Source organism: Helianthus annuus, chromosome 15 (genome assembly GCF_002127325.2).
Source record: "Helianthus annuus cultivar XRQ/B chromosome 15, HanXRQr2.0-SUNRISE, whole genome shotgun sequence".
NCBI lineage: Eukaryota > Viridiplantae > Streptophyta > Magnoliopsida > Asterales > Asteraceae > Helianthus > Helianthus annuus.
Genome location: NC_035447.2, coordinates 107,949,538 through 107,973,179, shown reverse-complemented (window position 1 = coordinate 107,973,179; position 23,642 = coordinate 107,949,538). Strand labels below are relative to the sequence as shown.

Below are 23,642 nucleotides of genomic sequence, written 5' to 3'. Positions count from 1 at the left end.
TCTCTTTACGATCTAAAATCACAATCGGTTTCACTGCATAGTTGAGACTGTTATCCACCTCGATATCATCGTAGTGGACATGAGTGGTCTCGTCGGCCAAACATTTCCGGAGATGTGATACGTGAAATGTGTTATGAATCCCACTCAATTCTTCGGGTAATTCAAGTCGATAAGCTACCTTACCAACTCGTTCAATGATTCTAAATGGCCCAATGAATCTCGGGCTCAACTTTCCCCTTTTTCGGAATCTAATAATACCCTTCCATGGGGAAACCTTTAGCATGACCATATCGCCAACTTGGAACTCGATTGGCCTATTTCTTTTGTCTGCGTATGCCTTTTGTCGGTCTTGAGCCGCCTTTAAATGTGTCCGAACTATGTCAATTTTCGCATTTGTAGCTCGGATTACATCAGTTGGTGCTAGCCCTCGCGGGCCCACCTCTCCCCAACATACCGGAGTCCGACACTTTCTGCCATATAATAGCTCATACGGGGCCATTTTAATGCTCGCGTGATAGCTATTATTATACGCGAATTCGACCAAGGGTAAATGGACATCCCAACTACCCCCAAAGTCAATAATGCAAGCCCGTAGCATATCACCCAATGTTTGTATTGTTCTTTCGCTCTGCCCATCCGTTTGTGGATGGTAAGCAGTGCTAAGGAACAATTTGGTTCCCATCTGTTCTTGGAATTCACGCCAGAATTTCAAGGTAAACCGAGTATCTCTGTCTGATACAATGGATATCGGTACCCCATGCCTTGCTATGATTTCATTGGTGTATACCTCCGACATTTTCTCAGATGTATAGGTTTCACGAATCGGAATAAAGTGGGCGCTTTTAGTTAACCTATCCACGACCACCCAAATAGCGTCAAAACCACGACTTGTTTTAGGTAGTTTAGTCAATAGGTCCATCGTGATTTGCTCCCATTTCCAAACCGGAATTTCTAACGGTTGGAGCTTACCATACGGCTTTTGGTGTTCCGCTTTGACTTGTAGGCATGTCAAGCATTTTTCCACATATTTCACAGTGTCTCGCTTCATTCCGGGCCACCAATAGTTTTGCTTCAAGTCATGATACATTTTGGTCGCCCCCGGGTGAATGGAATAACGGGATTTATGAGCTTCATCAAGGAGAAGCTTCTTAACACCACATGTGTTGGGGACCCAGATTCTATTAAAACGAGTTCTTAGGCCGTGACTGCCCACTTCAAGGTCTTTAACTTGACCAGTAATTCTTTCCTTTTTCCAGTTTTCCGCCTTTACAGCTTCATCTTGTGCTTCTCGAATTCGTTCTAGTAAACTTGAAGTCACAACCAGTTGCATTGATCGTACCCGTATCGGGGCATAATCTGTTTTGCGACTCAGCGCATCGGCAACTACATTGGCCTTACCGGGGTGGTAATGTATTTCGCAGTCATAGTCCTTGACGGTTTCTAACCACCGCCTTTGCCGCATGTTTAATTCCTTCTGGTCGAAGAAATATTTCAAGCTTTTATGGTCGGTAAAGATTGTAAACTTTACTCCGTACAAGTAATGTCTCCATATCTTTAAGGCAAACACCACCGCCGCCAATTCTAAGTCGTGAACCGGATATTTATTTTCATGAATCTTCAATTGCCTCGAGGCATAGGCGATAACCTTGCCTCGTTGCATTAACACGCATCCGAGCCCCAATTGAGAAGCGTCCGAGTAAACCACCATGTCTTCAGTCCCTTCCGGTAAGGTCAGTACCGGAGCGTGGGTCAACTTTTCCTTGAGTGTTTGGAAAGCTTCCTCTTGCTTAATGCCCCACACAAACTTTTCCTCCTTACGAGTTAATTTGGTCAAGGGTAAGGCAATTTTGGAGAAATCCTGTATGAATCTCCGATAATATCCCGCAAGCCCTAAAAAGCTTCGGATTTCCGAGGGATTTCTTGGAGGGCTCCATTTTGTCACAGCTTCTATCTTTGACGGATCTACTAGTACTCCATCAGCACTAATAAGATGCCCAAGAAACTGTACTTCCCGTAACCAGAAAGCACACTTCGTGAATTTTGCATACAGCTTCTCTCGTCTAAGTGTGTCTAATATCTCCCGCAAATGACACACGTGCTCGGCTTCACTCTTTGAATATACCAGAATGTCGTCGATAAATACAATTACCGACTTATCTAGCATGGGTTTGCAAACCCGGTTCATGAGGTCCATGAAAGCCGCGGGCGCATTGGTCAATCCGAAAGGCATTACGAGGAATTCATAATGCCCGTACCTCGTACGGAAAGCCGTTTTGGGTACGTCCTCCTCCTTGACTTTCAATTGGTGATAACCGGATCGGAGATCAATTTTGGAAAACCAACTTGCTCCTTGCAGTTGGTCGAATAAATCGTCGATTCTTGGAAGTGGGTATCGATTCTTCACCGTGAGTTTGTTTAACTCCCGGTAATCGATACACATGCGCATACTGCCATCTTTCTTTTTCACGAATAAGACTGGTGCGCCCCACGGAGACACACTCGGTCGGATAAATCCCTTGTCAAGAAATTCCTGAATTTGAGACATCAATTCTTGTAACTCCGACGGTGCAAGTCGGTATGGCGCCTTGGCCACGGGTTTCGCGCCCGGAATCAACTCGATTCCGAACTCTACCTCCCGTTCTGGCGGTATCCCCGGTAGTTCTTCCGGAAACACGTCTTCATAATCTCGCACGACTGGTACATCCCCAATTTTGAGGAGTTCCTTTTCCGTTTCGCTCGCATATACCATAAAGGCCTTGCATCCATGTTTCATGAGTTTGCGAGCTTCTAGCATTGAGCATATCACCGGGTTACCTCCCTTTTCTCCATATATTGTAACTTGCTTTCCGCTAGGAGAAGTTAGTTTTATTTCCTTTCGGAAACAAACCACTTTTGCGTGGTAACGGGATAGCCAATCCATTCCCACTACCACTTGGAATTCTCCCATCGACATCGGGATCAAGTCTATTGCATATTCCTCGTCATCAATATTCATCGTGCAGTTTTTACATACATCACAGACAATAAAGCTTTTATTATTACCTATCTCTACCTCTAAAGGCATAGGCAATTTTGTTAGAACAAATGAGGGGCGTCGAATAAACCCATATGAAACAAAGGATTTATTCGCACCAGTATCAAATAACACACGTGCGGGAATTGAATTTATAGTGAATATACCTGAGACCACGTCAGGTTCGACCTTTGCTTCAGCAGCGGTCAATTGAAAGGATCTTGCTTTGGCTTTTGCGGCTTCACCTTTTGAATCTTGCCCTTCATTCTTTCCCGCCAATTCTGGGCACTCTGATCTTTTGTGACCCGTTCGGTAACAGTTATAACAAACGGTCACTTTTTCCGGGCATGATATAGCCATATGTCCCGTTTTTCGACATATAGGACATGGCTTATCCTTGAAGCGACATTCACCTTTGTGATTCTTGCCGCAGATTTTGCAACTTGGCGTACCGCTCTTTGCGTCTGATTTCTTTGATGTTTCATTCGTTCTTGCCTTCTTGGTAGGGCTTGGATTTATATCCTGTGCCCTTCGTTCACCCCGCTCTATACTCTTCTTCAACTCAATCTCCCTTTCCCGAGCAGCATTGACAATCTCGGTAAGGGTCTCATACTTTGAAGGGGTTATGAGCTCCCTATATTCAGCGCTCAGCATGTTATGGTAGTAATAGACTTTCTGTTCTTCGTTCGTGATCAGATCATCACAGAACTTCATTTTGTCCATAAACACCCCCGTGATCTTGTCTATGGATTCACCCTTGTGTCTGAGTTGCATGAACTCTTCCTTAATCTTGTTTATAACCGCTTTGGGGCTATGGTGTTTAAGAAACGGCGTCTTAAACTCCTCCCACGTCATGGCCTTAGCCGCTTCGTTTCCAATCTCTTTCTTCTTGTTATCCCACCAATCCTTCGCTTGACCTCTTAATTGACCCGTACCATAAGCTACGTAGTCATTTTCATCACAATGTGTTCTCTCGAACACTCCCTCGATATCGCCTATCCATCGCTGACACACGATTGGATCAACTTCCCCATTATAGATAGGCGGTTTACAAGCTATGAATTCCTTGTATGAACAAGGTTTTCGTTCCCCGGATTTTTCCTTTGCTAGATTTGAATTATCTTCCAGCTTCTTGATTCTTTCTTCTACCACTGATAAAACCGTATTTTGGATTTTATCAATGAAATTCGACAAGCTGTTTTCGATCGCCTTTCCAACTTCTTCGGCAATCACTATTCTCATCTGTTCGGTGACTCTTGGCACCGCATCTCCGTCACCTCCGCTTGCCATCTTTGATACTGAAATGTTTACATATATCGTTAAACATTTCATTTGTAATACATGTTTTACTTGTTTTGATTTGATCAAGTTCGCAACTTGACTCAATCATTCTTGTCTCATGCTTTTCTCGTGTTTGAGTGTGCTTACACACTCTTGATTCTATTATTCTTGTTTCATGCTTTTCTCGTGTTTGAGTGTGCTTACACACTCTTTTCCATGTATATTCGTTTGTGAATTATTTCTATACTTCTAAATTCTACTTAAGCAATAACTCTTACCGGATGTTGATCAAGCTTGAACCGAACACTTATTGGCAACCTTAAGCTCTGATTACCAACTTGTAAGACCCAGCTTATTTTACCAAATTTAATAACCTAAAAACCTTGCATTTAACGCCAAAATGACGACTTTACAAAAACTTTCATAGTTTAACCCAAAATTAACACAACCTTCGTGTATTGTTGTTACAAACCACATACAAGACAGTAACTACCATTAATTTACATAGTTTCTAACACAAAGTTTGGATGCGGAAGCGTTCTTAAAATGTGTGTGTTCGGTTCGATTCATTTGCTTGATCTTCATCCTTTTTCTTGGTACCTGAGAACTAACATTTAAAACAAGCATTAGTACTAACACTCTTGGTAATTACGTATTCGAATCAGGTCCGAACACGGATTCGAGAAAATGATCAAAACAACTTTTGTCAAACAGGGCTCCACCGTAATTTACGGTGTCACCGTAAATTACGGTAGCTTCTGGTCATTTGGGATCTACCGTAACACAGTAGAGACTCACCGTAAATAATTTCAGGCCACCGTAAATTACGGTACTACCGTAATTTACGGTAGACTCTGCACATCTCTTCCTTGTTTAAAATGCAGTTTTCTTGCTGATTCGCTATGAGTCGAAACAACACAAATTCGCATAAATTGCTGCGCGGCTGGGCTAGTACTTCATACTTGTTTTGGTTTATAACATTACTCAACTATTCTTGAGCGGGCATGCTTACGAAATCAACTTACACCCTAGATTACAAGACATAATATTTGGTTGTTTATACTATTTTCATGCATCGGATATGCACCTTAGCTCCTATATTAAGAACAAGATTTCTTAATTTGGGTATGGTGTTCGTTACACGACATACTTATCATGTAATTCACGCATTGTGTAATAAGGTCATGCTTCATGCTTATTACCATAACTTGTTTGACCCGTTTGGGTGTTAAACTTACACACCATTTCGGATATGTAAGATTTCATGCATTTTCACTTGTTTTGACCCATTTACTTGTTTAAGGCACTAATCATATTCGTGACGTATTGGTAAATCTTGGTCGTCGTGTTTCAAAATTGACTACATAAAACTAACAATAAGGTATAATGTAACGAAACGATAAATTTCGTACCTTTATAGCGCGCCTTTTCCTCGTGATTTCCCCTCGGCTTGTCCGCTAGAGGAACCGGACTCTTTGCCTAGAAAATTCAGTTTTCACAACATGTTTAGAACTCTTTTCATGACCATAATCACATCATTATGGACCATTATCAAATCTGCGTTTTTATCCAAATTTTAACATTTAAGTCCTCACTTAGGCATTTCTACAAACACCTAGCGGGTCAGATTTTTCCACCTTCATAAACAAGTTCGTGACTTTAAGATTTGCCATCAAATTTCACTATAATAGCAATTTTGCATACAATTAGTATCAATATCACTGGAATTACTTCTTATAATGAAATTTATACTAGGATTACACTCAAAATCCTAATATTCATCATCAACATACAAAACCCATAACTTAACATTTATGGATTCATGGAATTTTCCTGAATTAGGGCATGATTTCACCTATAGTTGTCTAGGTTTTAACCCTAGACACTATTTCATCTTTAATCTAACTAATTACTATCATGCATCAAATAAATTTCAGATTTTGCTAGATTCATGAGAATTTCAAGTAGTGAATTCTCACAAAATTTTACATACCTCTAGACCCTCTCGCGATGAGGAACACGATTCTAAGCTCGGATTTTGTTTTGGTTAGGATTTGAGCCTTCAATTTGCAAGAAATGGTGATGTTAGGGTTTTGGATATGGGGGTCGCCCCTTTTCTCTGCTTCTGTCGACCAGACCACCAATTTTTGGTGTGTTTGGTTTTGATTTTGTTACTATTAGTAATAAGAGTTTCATTTTTGACAAGTTTAGTCCCTTGACTACCATTTTCTCTAGTTTCAAGTATTTTAACCATAATATGAGTTATTTCTAGACTAGAACTTAACTAGGTTAAGTTCTTAATTGGTAATTTCTTGTTTATTAATTCCTTGAACTTTATAATATACGGGTTTACGTTTTTGGGGTGTTACAAAATCGTAAAATACACTAGTGTATTTCAACATGAAATCCTGGCTATTGATCTACACACGTGTATGGCCAGGATTAGTTCACTCAGTTCGCAAGCTACACTAGTGTTCACTCTTGAACCTAATCCTATATATATATATATATATATATATATATATATATATATATATATATATATATATATATATATATATATAGGGGGCTGCTAGAATGAAAACCACCCCGAGTTGTAAGAACCGTGAGAACCACACCATCCGGGTCGCCGTTTACCATGATTTTTTTACAACTAGATGTGTATATTATAAACACATCCGTAAAAAAAAAATTTTAAACGCCCCCCCTCCCCCCCCCGAGGGGGTAGTTTTTTACACCACAAGTTTGGTGTTTTTATTTTTTTTTTGTTTTATTTTTTTTTCACCAAACTTGTGGTGTAAAAAACTACCCCCTCGGGGGGGGGGGGGGGGCGTTTAATTTTTTTTTACGGATGTGTTTATAATATACACATCTAGTTGTAAAAAAAAAATCATGGTAAACGGCGACCTGGATGGTGTGGTTCTCGCGGTTCTTACAACTCGGGGTGGTTTTCATTCTAGCGGCTCCCTATATATATATATATATATATATAGGCCGGTTAACGTACAATACCTCTAATCCTACATTATGTACGCGATGCCCTCAGCCGTACGATCTTCAATCGATCAAACGCGAGCAAAACTAATTAAAATGGTTAAATTAATCATTTTAATATATCTAAATCATACCAGGAAGGTTAAACGTCATTGCGAGGTCATAAATCTCTGTAATTGACCAATGATAGTTCAAAATCAAACCCTAAATCAAATTCAAAAACCTGAAAATCTTCTTCCCCAACCTCCCTTCGTTCCTTTTAGTGCGATATCGATAATAAGAACTACTAATTTGGGAGTTGTAAGGGTCAAACGGAAGAAGACTGACAATGATCGACCAACAATCGAAGAAGATGAACAGTAACACACACACAGATTTTTCACATGCGATATTCAATTTTCCACATGCGATTCTACACACCCCATGCCATTTTTCACATTACCCCATGCTAGCCATTTTCCCATGCGATTTTCAATTTTCCACATGCGATTCTACACACCCCATGCCATTTTTCACATTACCCCATGCCATTTTTTCACATGCGATATTCAAATTTTCCACATGCGATTCTACACACCCCATGCCATTTTTCACATTACCCCATGCTAGCCATTTTTTCACATGCGATATTCAATTTTTCACATGCGATTCTACACACCCCATGCTATTTTTCACATTACCCCATGCTAGCCATTTTTTCACATGCGATATTCAATCTTCCACATGCGATTCTACACACCCATGCCATTTTTCACATTACCCCATGCCATTTTTTCACATGCGATATTCAAATCTTCCACATGCGATTTTGTCCATCTACACACCCCCTGCCATTTTTCACACTACCCCATGCTAACCATTTTTTCACATGCGATATGTATTGAATTCGCACCAGATCTGCACCTGATCGAACGGCTGGGATGATCGCGTACGTATCGTACGATAAGCGCATTTGTATTTTACTCTTTACCTATATATATATTTAATGTTTTACAATTGTACCCTTTGTTCTTTTTCTTCTCAATTTAACTTTCTTCTCAAATGAACCTCCCCTATATATATATATATATATATATATATAGGGGGAGGTTCATTTGAGAAGAAAGTTAAATTGAGAAGAAAAAGAACAAAGGGTACAATTGTAAAACATTAAATAGTTTTTCTCTTATCTCATTTATTATTATTTTTGACTAATTATTAGTCATAAAGACTATCATCCTCCACACAAAATTTTTCGCTTAGACACATCAAAATTTATCCTACACGTTTTTCAAATTTATCCTACACATACTGAAATTTATCCTACACAACTCGTAATTTATCCTACACACCTCATAATTTATCCTACACTTTAAAATATTTTTTTTTCTTCTTTGAAAAAATATAATTTTTTGAAAATAAGTTACAATTTTAATTTAGTTAGCTATTAAAAAGGAAGACTAACAATTAATGATCTATCTAATTTTACCAATATACCCTTACACCCATATTAAATACAAAAATTAAATGAAGTAAAAAAGAAGCATTCTTATTGATTGAAGATTGTTCTTTTTTATTCTTACAAAAAATTTCTTCTTATTTGAACCCTTCACTATATATATAATTTTTTAATATTTAGTGTTTAATTAATGTTTAATTAAATTAATAGCATTTTGTTTTGAGGAACTCTCGGGAAAATTGGGACAACACCGTGCATTTTAGAAAAAACGAGAAAAAAACAGGAGAAAGTGTGAAAAAAAGAGGATGGTGTCACGAGGGGAAATCTCCCCTCCCATATAACAAGTCAACATATATAATGTTGGGAATACATTTCTACGAGGGCAAACTAAGTCATAGATCTCTACCCAAAGTAAGTCGTAGAAGCGCAAAGTAAGTTGTGGATGCGTCAAGTGTGTCACATAAAATCAAAGTAGGTCATAAATTTTTTAAAGTGAGTCGCCATTTCTTTTGGTGGATCATAGTTTCCTCCCGGGTCGCCCCAAGCCTAAGTATTTAGGGCTTGGGCTTTAGACCTTCAAATAAATAGGGCCTCCAGCTTTAAAAATAAAAAATTATATATGATATTTGGGCTCTGAAATTATCTTTACACATACAAAAAATATATAAAAATACAAAAAATATTTAAATTAACTTCGCCAACAATAAACATTTTAGTTTATTTTGTCGGTCCCAAGCCCGGGCAAATGAGTGTTTTTCTCAAATAGTATTTTTTTGGAAAAAGGCCTCAAGTTTTTAATTTGCTTTAGGCCACAAAAATGGTTGAGGCGGAGCCTAGTTTCTTCAATGAACAAACTAAAATCGGGTGAAAGTTATGACATTGTAGTTGAAAGAGTGTATGGCATCTTAATTGACAAACACATTTTCTTATGAGAATGTTAAAGTGCCTTTAGTGGCAAAAGTTATTTATGTATGATATTTTTTTTTTAAGGAAAACTTTATAAAATGACTCATCCGGTTAGCAAACCACTAACACGGGAGAAAAACTAAAAACTGTTAGAGCATTTACATCCATGCCATTAAATTATTTGTGTAGAGTTTTTATAATATAAAGAGTATAAAAAGTGGTTGTGAGTGTGGGAGAGAGAAAATGTTACTGTTCATCTGTATATTTGAGGGGACACTGTTCACCCTCTATAATTTTTTAATATATTTTGAAAGTGGTTGTGTGTGGAGAAGAGAGAAAAAATAATGATAAAGGTATAAAAAATATTATTTAATTGAAAATGAGAGAGAAAATATAGTGTTTTCTAGTGTAATTTAAAGTGAAAATATGATGGAACAGATGTGAATGCTTACATGTTATAATCGGATTTTTCATCCACTCTATCCAACTAACATTACATAGAGAACTACGACTAAGATACCACAAATAAAAAAGACAAAGAAATAATAGAATCAAATAAACAATGATGATGCCCGTTATTGTGTATGTATGATATTAAATTATTGTGTATGGTACTAACAATTTTCAGTTAGCATGATGTTATATTATAGTTTTAAGCAGTGTTTATGAATACTTAACTTATGAACTCACCAACATGGCTAACAGATTTTATCATGTATTCAGTTCTATGAGAAAAAGGTATAAAAACATCAATTTGTGAAAGAATTAATAAAAAAACACAAGTTTCTAACATGAGTTACCTGCCATTTTCGTCCCTGTGGTTTGTCCAATTATGTCAGTTCAGACCAAATTTCAAATTTGTACCATTTTCGTCCCTGACTTTCTTAAAACATGTCAGTTCCATCAAAAAAACTAATGTTGAATCGAATATTTGGACAAACCACAGAGATGAAAATGACAGTTAACTCATGTTTTTTTGGACGGAACTGACATGTTTCAAGAATGTCAGGGACGGAAATGGTACAAATTTGAAATTTGGTATGAACTGGCATAATTGGACAAACTACAGGGACAAAAATGACAGTTAACTCTTGTAACATTAATCTACCTATCTTTAAGAAAAATCAACTTTGAAATGGATATTGTTTTGATAGGGCACTAGGTTTACCATAGTTGAGAATATATGGAGAAAGAATCTTGCTTTTGTATGTGTTTTTTCATAAATTCACCTCCTTGGATCCTTTGCTAATATGGTAGCATTTCTTTATAGCTAACAAATCTCACTTTGAAAGACAATGATGGAGAATAGGAACAAAATAAAGCCTAAAATGACACCACCATACTTGACTGTGTAAATGCTTCTTTGGGTGGTCATGTGGGTGGGGGTGGGGGTGTGGTGGGGTTGTGGGGGTATGACCATGTTAGTGTGACAACCAAGAAATGCTAAAAGGGTTGTTGAAAGTAAGTTGTAGAATAATAGCAAAAACTATGTGATCTAATTTGTTTGATTATTTATAAATTTCAAACTAATTATCATTTTTAAAAATAAAAACACTACTAGTGTAATATTAGTTGGTTTTAGAAATTAAAAAATATATGTATTTGGCCTTAAAATCGTTTAAAATGGCTTGACAGTAGTTCAATATAAAGAAAGTAGATAGAGATAGATGATGACAAGCACTTTGGGTTTGGGCCATTGGTGATGCCCCCACACCACACCACACCACGACTCCATGAGTATGAGAGGGAGCCAACACCCATTAAAAACAAGCATGTGTCCACAAAATTCCTTAGATACTTTAGCATTACTTGATAAGGATTGAATGGCATCATCTTGTTTATTAGTTTAGAAGGTTCATTATTACCTAGAAAGCATAAATTCAATTAATTGTTAGTTATTAATTTGGCATGGTGATAAACTGATATATAGCTAAGATCTTCCTTCTTCAATATGTGATAATATGTTAATTTTTTTTTTTTGGCAAGTTATCTGTCGGTAATACACAGAAATAAAAGTGTTATGCATAACAAAATATTTAAATAGTTACTTTTAGAGATGCCAATGTTAAATTATTTATATAAAAACAGATTACATGTGTATTTAATTGCTATATAAAGGATCATACGTTAAGAAAACATTTATGAAATAAAAGTTTTATTTAACAAATAATTTGAAATAATAATAATACTAGTGTTTTTAAATTATATTTGATCATTTATGAAATAAATAATAATAATAGTGTTTTTAAATTATATTTGATCATTCATAAAAATTAAAAGAATTATGAAGAAAAATTGTTGAATGGTTACACCAATCTTTTGTCAACAATAATTTTGAAAAAAAAAAAAAACTTAAAAAGCTTGTTAGAGAAACTACTATATATATATTGAGATGGTTTCTAATAAAGCATTGTTTAAAAACTGAAAAAAAAAAAACAAAAAGAAACAAAAAAACTTAAAGGCTTGTTAGAGAAACTACTATATTTTGAGATGGTTTCTAATAAAGCATTGTTTAAAAAAAATCCCTTTCTTAGAATAATGGAGTAGTCAAACAGAAAGAAAAAGACTTCTTCTACAATCACTAACATTAATAATAATGATTACTACTTACTAGACAAGGCCTACCAAACAAATGAAAGAGACCAAAACTCCACTTTGATCCTTTTCCTTTCAAAAATCCATATATTTTTATTAAGCTTTTAATAAATAATAATATATGCATTATAATATAATCCACTTAAGCCAGGTACCCTTTAATGGCAATTGATAAGCTGCTAAACAAAAATGATTAGATTCCATATAATCATGTTTAAATGCACTTACCCCTATTCTATATTGTATAAACACCAACTTTTAGGTGTATTAGCTGCTTTAAGATTTGCACTATATAATACTACTAGCCTAAGACCCCGCGACTTTCGCGGGTGGCTAAACACCAACTAAACACATAAAATAATTTAAACGTAGAATCGTTAAACTTTGATTGTTAAACCTAATATTCTGAGACACTTGAGCACATCCCAAAAGTACATCGACATAATGTTCGTTACACATTAAGTTTTTGTTATCAAAACATATATAGTAATAATTGTTCCAAAACTGTTACCACACATACGACATGCTTGGTAACGATATTAGTTGTTTACTTCTGACGCTATCTGTCAATAGATACATCACCTAGGGGTTCGGATTAAGAATTCGCAACGTGTTTTGATCCCTATAATATCGCAGCAAAAACTGAGCTCCATTTTCCAACCCAGCCTGCAGCATTTTCCAACGTACTGTTTCTTGCCGGGTCTCTAGTGTCATTGAAAACCCGTCTTCAGTTTGAACTACCATCTCATCAAGGACAGACATATCTACATTTGCTGCAAATGCCTTTGGGAACCGCTGCATTACAGTCCGATAAAATAAACAAATTAAAAAACTAATAAACAAAATACAAACTTCAAAGCATTACATAATATTAAAATAAAGCATTTAGAGTATGAAAAACTTACAAAACGAAAAGATGGACACCATGTTAGTTCGTATTGGTTGGCTTGATGAACAACGACCAGAATATGTGGGATGTCAACAAAGTCTGGTTCCAACACAGGATCCGCTACAATGACTGGCACATCATGTTCAACGTCTACAATGTCATCTTCCATGTCTTGATTTTCGCCGTCTAATAACAAATCTTCACTAATATCCATTTGTTATGTGTCTTCCTCTTCTTCAACACCAACACTATTGGCAACCTCGGGAACAACAGACTATATTCCATTAGGACGGAAAACCAGAATGTTGAAAATACGTCTCGCAACCAACTCAAAAACGATTACATCACCTGATATGAGATGAAGTTCTTTGTTGATTTGTGAGAAATCTTGAATGAAGTAGTTCGATCCCCAGAGCCTATTCACTTTGACATTCCACGTGTATGTATCTCCAAAACGAATTGTAAAGTTATCGTCCAAAGTGTTGGTTTTGAAATACCTGTTCATAAACTCTTTCGGCAACCACTAAATAAAGAATAAATGCAATCGTCAATAAAAAGGTCAGTTGGTTCTTCATCCTATGTAGTAAGGTATAAATTACCAAGTTACCGTTCTCGGGAAATAACATCTCTACAAAAAAACTTGTTTTTAACACCGGAAAGACAATCAGTCTTAAAATGAGTGAACTTTAGCATCTGAGCATCAACAACATGGAAAACAATAACATCTTTATCCTCCAGACCAACATCACGAACCATAGCAGACCAACCATTCGAGAAACAATACCTAGTGGCTTCGTATAACCTTCATCAAATCACCTTTCCCGATGACATTAAACCTTTTATAACGGATAAAAGATAATTTGATTATTTTCATTTTACAAACCTTCAAAAGTTGCTTGTGGCGGCCTTGTCCTAGTCATAAGTAGACGACCTTTCAATTCTCATGGTCAAGTCCGAGATATCCATGGTTGTCACACGGAAGACGATTTGGCTCAATGTGCCATTGGGGGCTAGCAAAACTTTCTCGATAACCTACAAAGAACAGGAATGAAATATGTTTTACAATCTTAGTTTTTTTAAATTGACAGATGCTAGAATAAGCAAAAGATGAGTCGCTAAACCATGTGATTTGTCTCTTATCTCAAACGGATCAAATAGGTAGTTAATTACAACTATTATTGTAATAATAATAATCTTTGTTGCACCGGTTATTTAATAAAAGTTGTGTTAAGAGGACTTGTTTAACGTTTTCACCTGGTACTCAACCCCATTTGAGTTGTGGTTCATCATAACTGTGCATAAAACTTCTAAATGCATGTTATTAATGTGATAATATTGTCTTTAATTATTACACTTTGTGCATTATTATTTTACAAAAGGTTTATAAATATGGATGAAAAACTATTAGTATACAAACCCTATTTCAACTGACTCAGTTTGTTTATGTTAAAAGTTGAAGAGTCATGACTTTTTGACTCTTCACTCAAACCCATTTGGGTTGTGTTTTATATCCATTTGATAAGAACTTGGTCTTTTTTAAAACAAAACACTCCTAACTTGTAATAAATGAAGCAATGTAAGTTTGAGAATGTTTTAAATGTGGGTCTATACCTTGGCAGCTTTGGTGCCGATAGGAATAATGCTGAAAAAACCGATCTTTCGCCTCTCCAGTCCTTCATAGATCAGTTGCTACTGCATAAAGCAAATATGATCAAAGGTTCAGACCACTCCAAGCAAAACAATACCACAGATTTCAGTTACATCTTGTTCATGACATGACTAAGGAAATGGAGTTTATAAGGCCACAACAATAAGAAGAATTTTTATTACTTATAGGAGAAACTGCAAATTAGTGTATTTAAGCGATTAGGAAGCCTTAAGATAAAATGATCAATTGTAACGACATTTAGAAAATATCAGGCTGCTTTTATTTCGAACTGATCATTTGTTGTAGTCAAAGATCCAAGCTTGATAAAATTTGTTTGTCTTACCTTGACTTGATTGGTCAACTCTAGTATCCTTTCCTCCAAACGCCTTTAAAAAGCTTTGCCTAAGCAACTAAAATTTAATTGTTTTAGCATGTGACCCAACCTGCCACCTCTACATGCAAGTGTAGCCTGTAAATCTAAATAGAGTTGTAAAAGGACAGCATCACATATGATCCAAACCTACTACCCGTTTTGACCAATTACCCATCCCACTAATCTTGCAACCTCTAAAAGCAACTATAACTTGAAACTCTAGATGGAGTTGTAAATGTGGCAAAAAAAATAGATAACAAACAAATAAATATGAACGTCCAGTATCAAGATCTAGGTTATAGATTTGTATGAATATATACAATATATATGTTATCACTTATTAGTAAAGTTGCTCATAAGAGGAACCATTAGTAAAGAAAACTCGATACGATTTAATAATTTAAAAAGAGCTGGTCATTCTAAAAGTACTTAAAATAATATAGGTCTTTTGAAGCCATCAACATGCTCAAATAAAAATGTTTCGATAATTAAACATTACCTTTTTATTGAATCTATAATCACACTTGAGAAGAAAGTGGAGAGGCATATTGAAAGAAAAAGGAGCTTTGACGAACATGAACAACTTTGAAGGGCCTAAAAATTTGCAAAGCTTCAATATAGTTTTAATTCAGTCTGTTTCCATAAAATACATGGTTTTTATCATGTAAATATCTAACTCATCAAAAGAAAACCTGCATAAGATTCAGATCCAGCGCCTTTTGATACCAGTGTCCTAATAATCTGTTCAAAGATTTCATGGAAGACATGTTTGGATGTGTTAAAGAAAATGAAAAGTTGCAAAAGATGAAAGACAACACAATGACTATTCTTAAAATTAAAAAAAAAAAATGATGAAACCTATAAAGTTTATGATTATTTTAACAAAGGAACGACAAAGAAAAACTCAAAAATGTTTCACATTATCTTGAATTAGAATAAGGATTTGCAAGTAAAAACTCAAAAGATAGAAAACTAAAAAAATACATATCCAAAATTCTGTGAAGGAACGACGACACACCCAAAATTGCACAATCACCTGATGGCGTCAAGGGTTCCTTCACAATATTGCGTCATGGCAAAGCATGTCCGAGTCGGCAAGCATTCGGCATGCTTTAATGTTTCATTCATTACGGTTACAGCCCTGCATATTATAGATTTATAGAAGGAAAAATAAAAGTAGAACATGAACTAAAAACAAACAAACCTCAAAAAACCATAGAAATTGCCAAGTATTTGAAGTGGAAAATTAATGAAGTTGGCATGTTACTACTCAAATAAGATTCACTTAGATGACAAATGATAATACCTCATGGCTACCCGTTTAAAAGCCATAAAATCAAGAATTGCAGATAATAGTATCAAAGGTTATAAGTTGTGATTCATGTTATGTTTTCTCTATAAGTGGGTCAAACAGATAATATAAATATTGAAAACATGCCAAAATATCATAGATCATTTTATTCAAGCAAATGAAAATACTACTAAATTAAAAATGATTTGGGTCAACCGAATCGAAAGCCTGAATCCATATTGACTTTTTATCCAACTACTTTGATCCATAAACTCCTAAAAACGAATTAACATATTTCAAAAACCAAGATTTCCCCTAATTAAAAACACACAAATAAGAATTTAATCACTAACATGTATAGGTACATTGAACCAAACTAAAAAGGAAATTCAATTAATGTTATTAACTACAAATCGTTTACTTCTATATTATCCTCCAAATCAAATTTTTAAATTTAAAATCAAGTTATTATCTATCCTCTAAATAAGGAATTATGAGCCAAAAATACTAAAAACACATTTTTGACTTTTTTAAGAGTATTAATATAATCTTAAAACAGACTTCTAATAATTAAAACGATATTAGAAAACATACAAATGCTAGCATCTTGAGGGACATAATCATCTAAAATACACTGAAAGTTCAAAAGTCAATTCCGCATCCATTATTTTAATGATTTAAAGCATATATGGTAACAACCAATAAATGTTTATAATATGATTGTTGAATAATTTGAATCTAATTAGTTATATAGAAACCAATAATTGTTGATTAGAGGTTATTAAAAATTAGGATAATTAACAATAATAAAAAATGAATATAGTCAACTTCTATTTTAGGTAACTTTATTTAAAAATAAGTCAAATATAATTAAATTTAAAATTACTATAATATGTTGGAAGAATTTAATCAAAATTATATATAAAATTTTAAATTTTAAACCACTAACATTTCTAGATACATTGAACCCACCTAAAAAGGAAATCCAATTATTGTTATTAACTCCAAATCGTTTACTTCCATAATATCCTCCAAATCAAAATTTTTAATTTTAAATCAAGTTATTATCTACCATCTAAATAAGGAAATTATCAACCAAAAATACTAAAAACACATTTTTTGACGTTTTTTAAGAATATTAATATATTCTTTAAACAGAATTCTAATAATTAAAACGATATTTGAAAACATACAAATGCTAGTATCTTGAGGGACATAATCATCTAAAATACACTGAAAGTTCAAAAGTCAATTCCGTATCTATTATTTTAACGATTTAAAGCATATATAATAACAATCAATAAATGTTTTTAATATAATTGTTGAATAATTTGAATCTAATTCGTTATTTAGAAACCAATAATTGTTGATTAGAGGTTACTAAAAATTAGGGGATAATTAGCAATTATAAAAAATGAATGTAGTCAACTTCTATTTCAGGTAACTTTATTTAAAAATAAGTCAAATATAATTTAAATTTAAAATTACTATAATATGTTGGAAGAATTTAATCAAAATTATATATAAAATTTTAAATTTTAAACAACTAACATGTCTAGGTACATTGAACCCACCTAAAAAGGAAATCCAATTAATGTTATTAACTCCAAATCGTTTACTTCCATATTATCATCCAAATCAAATTTTTGAATTTAAAATCAAGTTATTATCTATCCTCTAAATAAGGAAATAATAATTAACAATAATAATTTTGTAACAAACTGATGGATAGTACCGAACCGTTATCATGATCCGAAATTAAATTGTCAAACATCAAGGATCAAACCATTAAACTCCAAGAACACATATGATATTCAATCAATCTTCAAACAAAACAATAGGAAGGTGGAGCAAAGATTCGACAATATAATGAAATAAAAAACAACCAAACACTTCTAAATTTCCACAAATTTATCTAGCCTAACAACAAATTACAAACACAACACTCATAATCCGATGATCGATCACAATATCAAATCGTTAAGCAAAAAAACAACATTAACACGAAAAATCATTCATCAGTTTTAACACAGTATATAAACGGAGGTTCCTAGATTACATAAACATGTGAAATAAAAACAAAATCATCAGATTTTCCATGAAAATCAGAATCAGGGTTTGTATAACATAACCATAACCAATAAATCAGACTGAAAACACATAATCAGAATCATATCAAATAAAAAACTATAATTCGTAACAATGATATACACGAATGAGGTTCATAGAATACAAAATCAAATCAAATAAAACTTATTTTGCATCACAATCAGAATTAGGCTTTTGCATCACAATCCCTCACAAAAACAAACAGATTTAGGCTTTTGCATCACAATCCCTCACAATCAGATTTAGGCTTTTGCATCACAATCACAAACTTATTTTGCATCACAATCAAATAAAACTTACTTTACATCAATTCAAATAAAACTTAAGAGAGATATTCCATAACAATCGGATCTAGGGTTTCATATAAACTTGATAGAATAAATAAACATTAGAAATAAAAAATGTTCTGCATCAAAATCGGTTTTAGGGATTTGCATAATCAACTTATTCTTTAACAAAACCATAAAATTAAAACCCCAAAATCAACATATTTTTCAATCCCAATCGGATTTAGGGTTTTGAATCACAATCAAAACCTTATTAAGCATCACAATCAAATAAAACTTATTAGACATCAATTCAAATAAAACCTAACAAAGATATTCCATAACAATCGGATCTATGGTTTCGTATATACTTGATAGAATAAATAAAAATGAGAAATAAACAATATTATACATGAAAATCGGTTTTAGGGTTTTGCATAAACATCATATTCTATAACAAAAACATAATATTAAAACCCCAAAATCAACAGATTTTCAATGAAAATCGGATTTAGGGTTAAATCAACAGAAATATAGTTTTAACACAGTAATTAAACGAAGGAACACATGAATAATGATTAAAGAAGGAATTTAACAAAAACAACTTACATCGATATTCGAAATTCTGAAATCGAATCAAGAAAAAGAAGAAGTAGATGAAGACGATGAAGAACGTAGAACCATCTATATATGTAGATCCAGTGAAATAATTCATTGTTATATGGAAACCGATGGTATTCTTAGAAGAAGATTGGAGTGAAGATGAAGAGTTGATTGTGTGAAACGGTGAACATTAATTAGGTTAAAGAAAGAAGAAGGAAAAGAAAAAAAAGGCATGAGGGATGTGTTTTGGCGGTCATTTGAGAAAATGAGGTATTAATTAAATGCCACATGGCAAGTATTGGCTTAAGCTAATGACAAGTGACTAAAGATTATTTTGTTTTATTAGAAGTAGTAGATGTGTTGTACTGTGGTTGGTACTAATTATGTTCTTATACAATACAACACAAATAAACGCGTAGAGTAGAACAACAGATCTTAAACTCGACGAATATGGAACATCGGATAAACTAGCGCGCACTCGAGAACTTCTTAAAAGAAAAATTAAAGTATAAAAAGGAAAAACCAAGAACAAAAGAATGAGATCATATTGATTTTTGTGGCTATATTTCACAACTAAAATAAAGTGGGATATTTCATATGGTTCCACTTGGTTTTACATGTATGCATAGTTGCATAAAGAAAATACATGCATGAAACAACAAACAAATATTGTGCACTTCATGATGGCTTCAACAATTCCTCCATTCACAAGATTACATTTATATGGATGCATACAATCATATATCTATACAACAAATAAACTTTACAGATCATTTTGGGGAACTAATACAAATCTTTGCAAATCTGAATTAGCTGATTTCAACTAATCTAGAGAATAAAACTATCTATGAAGGGAACAAGAAAGGTGTAAAAGTTGTTTACTTAGATGGTATGATGCAATTAAACAAAGCTTTACCATTCATCTCTCTTTCAAACCTCCAAATATAATTTAAGCCAACTAAGAGCTCAGTAATGGCAGCCTCGGTTTTCTCTTGGTTGGCGAAAAATAGGGTTTGTAAAAGAAGAACATTTGTTTTTGGCATGAGATCTTGATGTTCAAAGCTTCTTTCATTTTGCCATTTGATCATGTTATGTCCTAATGGTGACAACCAACCCAATATCTTCCCTAAAGCTTCTCTCCATTCTCCTGCAAGAACCGGATCACTCGCGCTGAACCCAATACCTTTTAATCGACTCCTTAGCGAAGATCTTATGCTATTAGGCAACATGGAATAAAGATCATCTCTTGCATCAAGACCAACCAGTTGAGGTGATCTTATCATCTTCTCCATCACAATGATCAAATTAGCATAATGCAAAGATAAAGCAGCATAACCTAAAGTGTTTGATGCTGGTGTTAGAATCTTTGAGTTTGTTTCGAAAAACCCATGTGAGATTTCAATGTTTTCTTGATGTTTCGCGCTTTTAATCAACGGCCCAGATACCAAGTTCCAATCTTTTGAGGCTTGATCCGACGGGTAGACAGTAGCCGAGGCCGAGAGGCTGCGAGGGAGAGCGTTGGGATACCCATGCGCGATACCAAAAACGACCTTAATTCTTGACAAAATTGTGAACAATGATGTGGCTAACAACAAAGTTATCGAATCAAAACTCGCATTCCATAAAGATTTCTCTTTCACATACTTAACTTCTTGCCTTTGCCAAACAAGCTTTTGTTGGAGATCAAGAATCTTTTGTTGCTTTGTATTGTTCACAACCTCTTGATGATCCTTTCTACTATTGCTATGTAAACATTTCTTTAAACTATTCTCAACCACAGTCAACTCATCCATAGCTTTATAAAGTGTAGCAGTGGTTGCAACATATCTTTCCATCTTCTTAACCTTAACCTCCATATCCTTCATGCTCAAAACCCACCCATACGGGTCATGACCCGTATTCGCAAACACATCAAACACATGTTCAAAACACCGTAAACTCGAGTCCTCACACCTCTCACTCATCCTGGACACAACCATAGCCACACCTTTAACATTCTCCACCATCTCCGCACACGCGAGACCAAGAAGAATCTGCTCTTTGTTTGAGACAATTTTCCGAACACCTTCTAGGCATGTCCATTGTTCGCGAACACAATCGATATTCTCATCCGAAAAAAACCGCCACATGTGGGTTATCTTCGGCATGATGCCGGCCACTTCGAACGCCAACACACCCACCTTTGATCTCTTAACCACACGGCTTGAATCAAGGCGTTGTGAGATGGTTTTCTTGACTTTGAACAGCCATGTTTCAAGAGGCATGTTGAGGTTTGTGGAGACTGAATTAACTGAAATTTCAATTGGGTATTTGGAGATAAAAGAAGTGCAGATGGGTTTGCAAAAAAGAAGTGAAAAAGTTAAAGAATTGAATTGAAAATTGAAGAGGAAGTGAAGCTCATGGGTTGTCTGAGAAAGATGAAAGCCACATGCAGGTGGAAGAGTGTCAACTTTATTATTATTATTGTTTTAGAATGGAGAGATGGAATAATATCTTTCTTTTGGTGTTGGGGAGGAAGGATGTTCATGTACCATTACTGTTTTCTAATTTATATTGGGAAAAAGGTGAATTATTTTAGGATTTAATGTTTTTTATTATTATTTATTTTAGGATTTAATGTTTTTTATTATTATTTAAAGTAACTAGATTTTATTTTGTTATTGTTTGGGCCCTTCTATAGTTGAAGACCTCTACAAGTTAAAACTAGAATCGTAGTTACCCGCATATTGTGCAGAAACGTAATTAGAGTTGAGAACGTATAGCATACCATGGTTTATACATTTATCACTATCCATTCTACTATATCTACTATTACTTTTAATATTATCACTATCTATTACTATAGGTAGTCCACTACTTATGAGTAGCATTTATCATCTTTTTCACTGTAGAAAAAAAAGTTTTGTTGAAGTCGGGGCATGGATTGAGGGTATTGCTTGACACTACTTCATTCAAAGTATATGATTAGTTTTAATGTACTCTCACCTTCCCTGTTTCATTGGGAGCAGGCTTTCTATTTTATTGGATGCTTTCTATTTCATTGGATACAGGAAAACCTCAATGTACTCTCACCTTCCCTGAACACTACTTCATTCAAAGTATATGATTAGTTTTAATGTTTGCTAAGCATATTCGTTGGCTTTGACGATTCACCGATACAAAATACAGAGGAGTTAAGCATTAGTTGGTTGAATCTTAAGACTATGGGGTGTAGAGGGGCATGGATTGGGGGTACTGCTCGACACGTGACAGGTGTGGGCTTCACCAGTCCACACCAAAAAAAGTGGGGTGTGGAAAGGGCGTGGCAAGGCCGACGTTGTGGAAGGGGCTAGCCAAACGGTCATCAATACCCAACCAACCATTGCCAGACACGTCACCCCAGGCCAGCATCCCACACCAAGCAGGGAACGCCCACCAAAACGCCAACCCAGGGTGAAGCACCCGACGTTAAAGGTCCAAAAACGCCCCTTGGCCACACCCACCAGTCTAAAAATCAGTCGACCAAAATACAGAGGAGTTAAGCATCGTAGTTTTTCATAGGTTTTGCTTTGGTTTTTATAGCTCGTTTAAAACCTATGGAAAACTACATATAAAGGCTTACATAGACGTTCAAGCTTGCCATTTTAGAAAGTGATTCCTTTCAACCTTCATAACCCGCCTTGAATCGTCATATATACCTGGCTAACTTAAAGTGGATAAGTGAAATCATATCACGTAAACACTACTTGCAACAAGAGTACTTTACATTAAAGAGACGTTTTGAAGATGATACATAAATTTAAAGCAAACATACATAGTTATTTCGTGTATCCACTAGAACGGGTAAGAGTATCATGAATCGAATGAGCATTTGATTATGATACATAAATATAAAAAAAGTATGGAAAAAATAAAGAATTCACATATTTAATGGTTTTCCGTTGTAGGTAAACATGTTCAACAGCGGACCCAAAAATCTTTTTCATGGGGGTGAAATTATTGGAGATCAGTTGTCTATCGCTAAATACTAAAAAAAGTTGGTTTGGCCACTAATGGAGATCGGTGGTCTATCGCTAAATACTAAAAAAAGTTGGTCTGGCTACTAATGTTTAATTTAATAATCTAATAATTAATCTAGCAACAAGTTTTGAGAAAGAGTAAATTTTCATTTTAGTCTCTGTTGATCAGAAGCAAGTTAAGCACTATATATGTTGTAATTTGTGCACTTTTTTTACAAGTTTCTTCAGAAAAAAAAAA

The 23,642-nt window shown here is 34.6% G+C and overlaps 2 protein-coding genes and 1 long non-coding RNA gene across 3 annotated transcripts; all 3 read right to left on the bottom strand.

Annotated features, from left to right (window-relative positions):
* Nucleotides 1-4,695: 4,695 nt before the first annotated feature.
* Nucleotides 4,696-6,422, bottom strand: LOC110910032. Its single transcript, XR_002575777.2, has 3 exons — nt 6,288-6,422; nt 5,707-5,773; nt 4,696-4,901 (listed from the first exon to the last, which is right to left on the bottom strand). It is a non-coding gene; the product is annotated as an uncharacterized LOC110910032 (long non-coding RNA).
* Nucleotides 6,423-12,809: 6,387 nt separating this feature from the next.
* On the bottom strand, nt 12,810-13,547 carry LOC110914017. The gene is made up of 2 exons (XM_022158828.2): nt 13,133-13,547; nt 12,810-13,022 (listed from the first exon to the last, which is right to left on the bottom strand). Exons 1-2 carry the CDS (start codon nt 13,328-13,330, stop codon nt 12,810-12,812), a joined length of 411 nt encoding a protein of 136 aa, XP_022014520.1. The 5' UTR covers nt 13,331-13,547.
* Nucleotides 13,548-20,090: 6,543 nt separating this feature from the next.
* LOC110912156 (protein PSK SIMULATOR 3) lies at nt 20,091-21,926 on the bottom strand. The gene has a single exon (XM_022156827.2). The coding sequence runs from the start codon at nt 21,668-21,670 to the stop codon at nt 20,285-20,287; it is 1,386 nt and encodes a 461-aa protein (XP_022012519.1). The 5' UTR covers nt 21,671-21,926; the 3' UTR covers nt 20,091-20,284.
* Nucleotides 21,927-23,642: the final 1,716 nt, after the last annotated feature.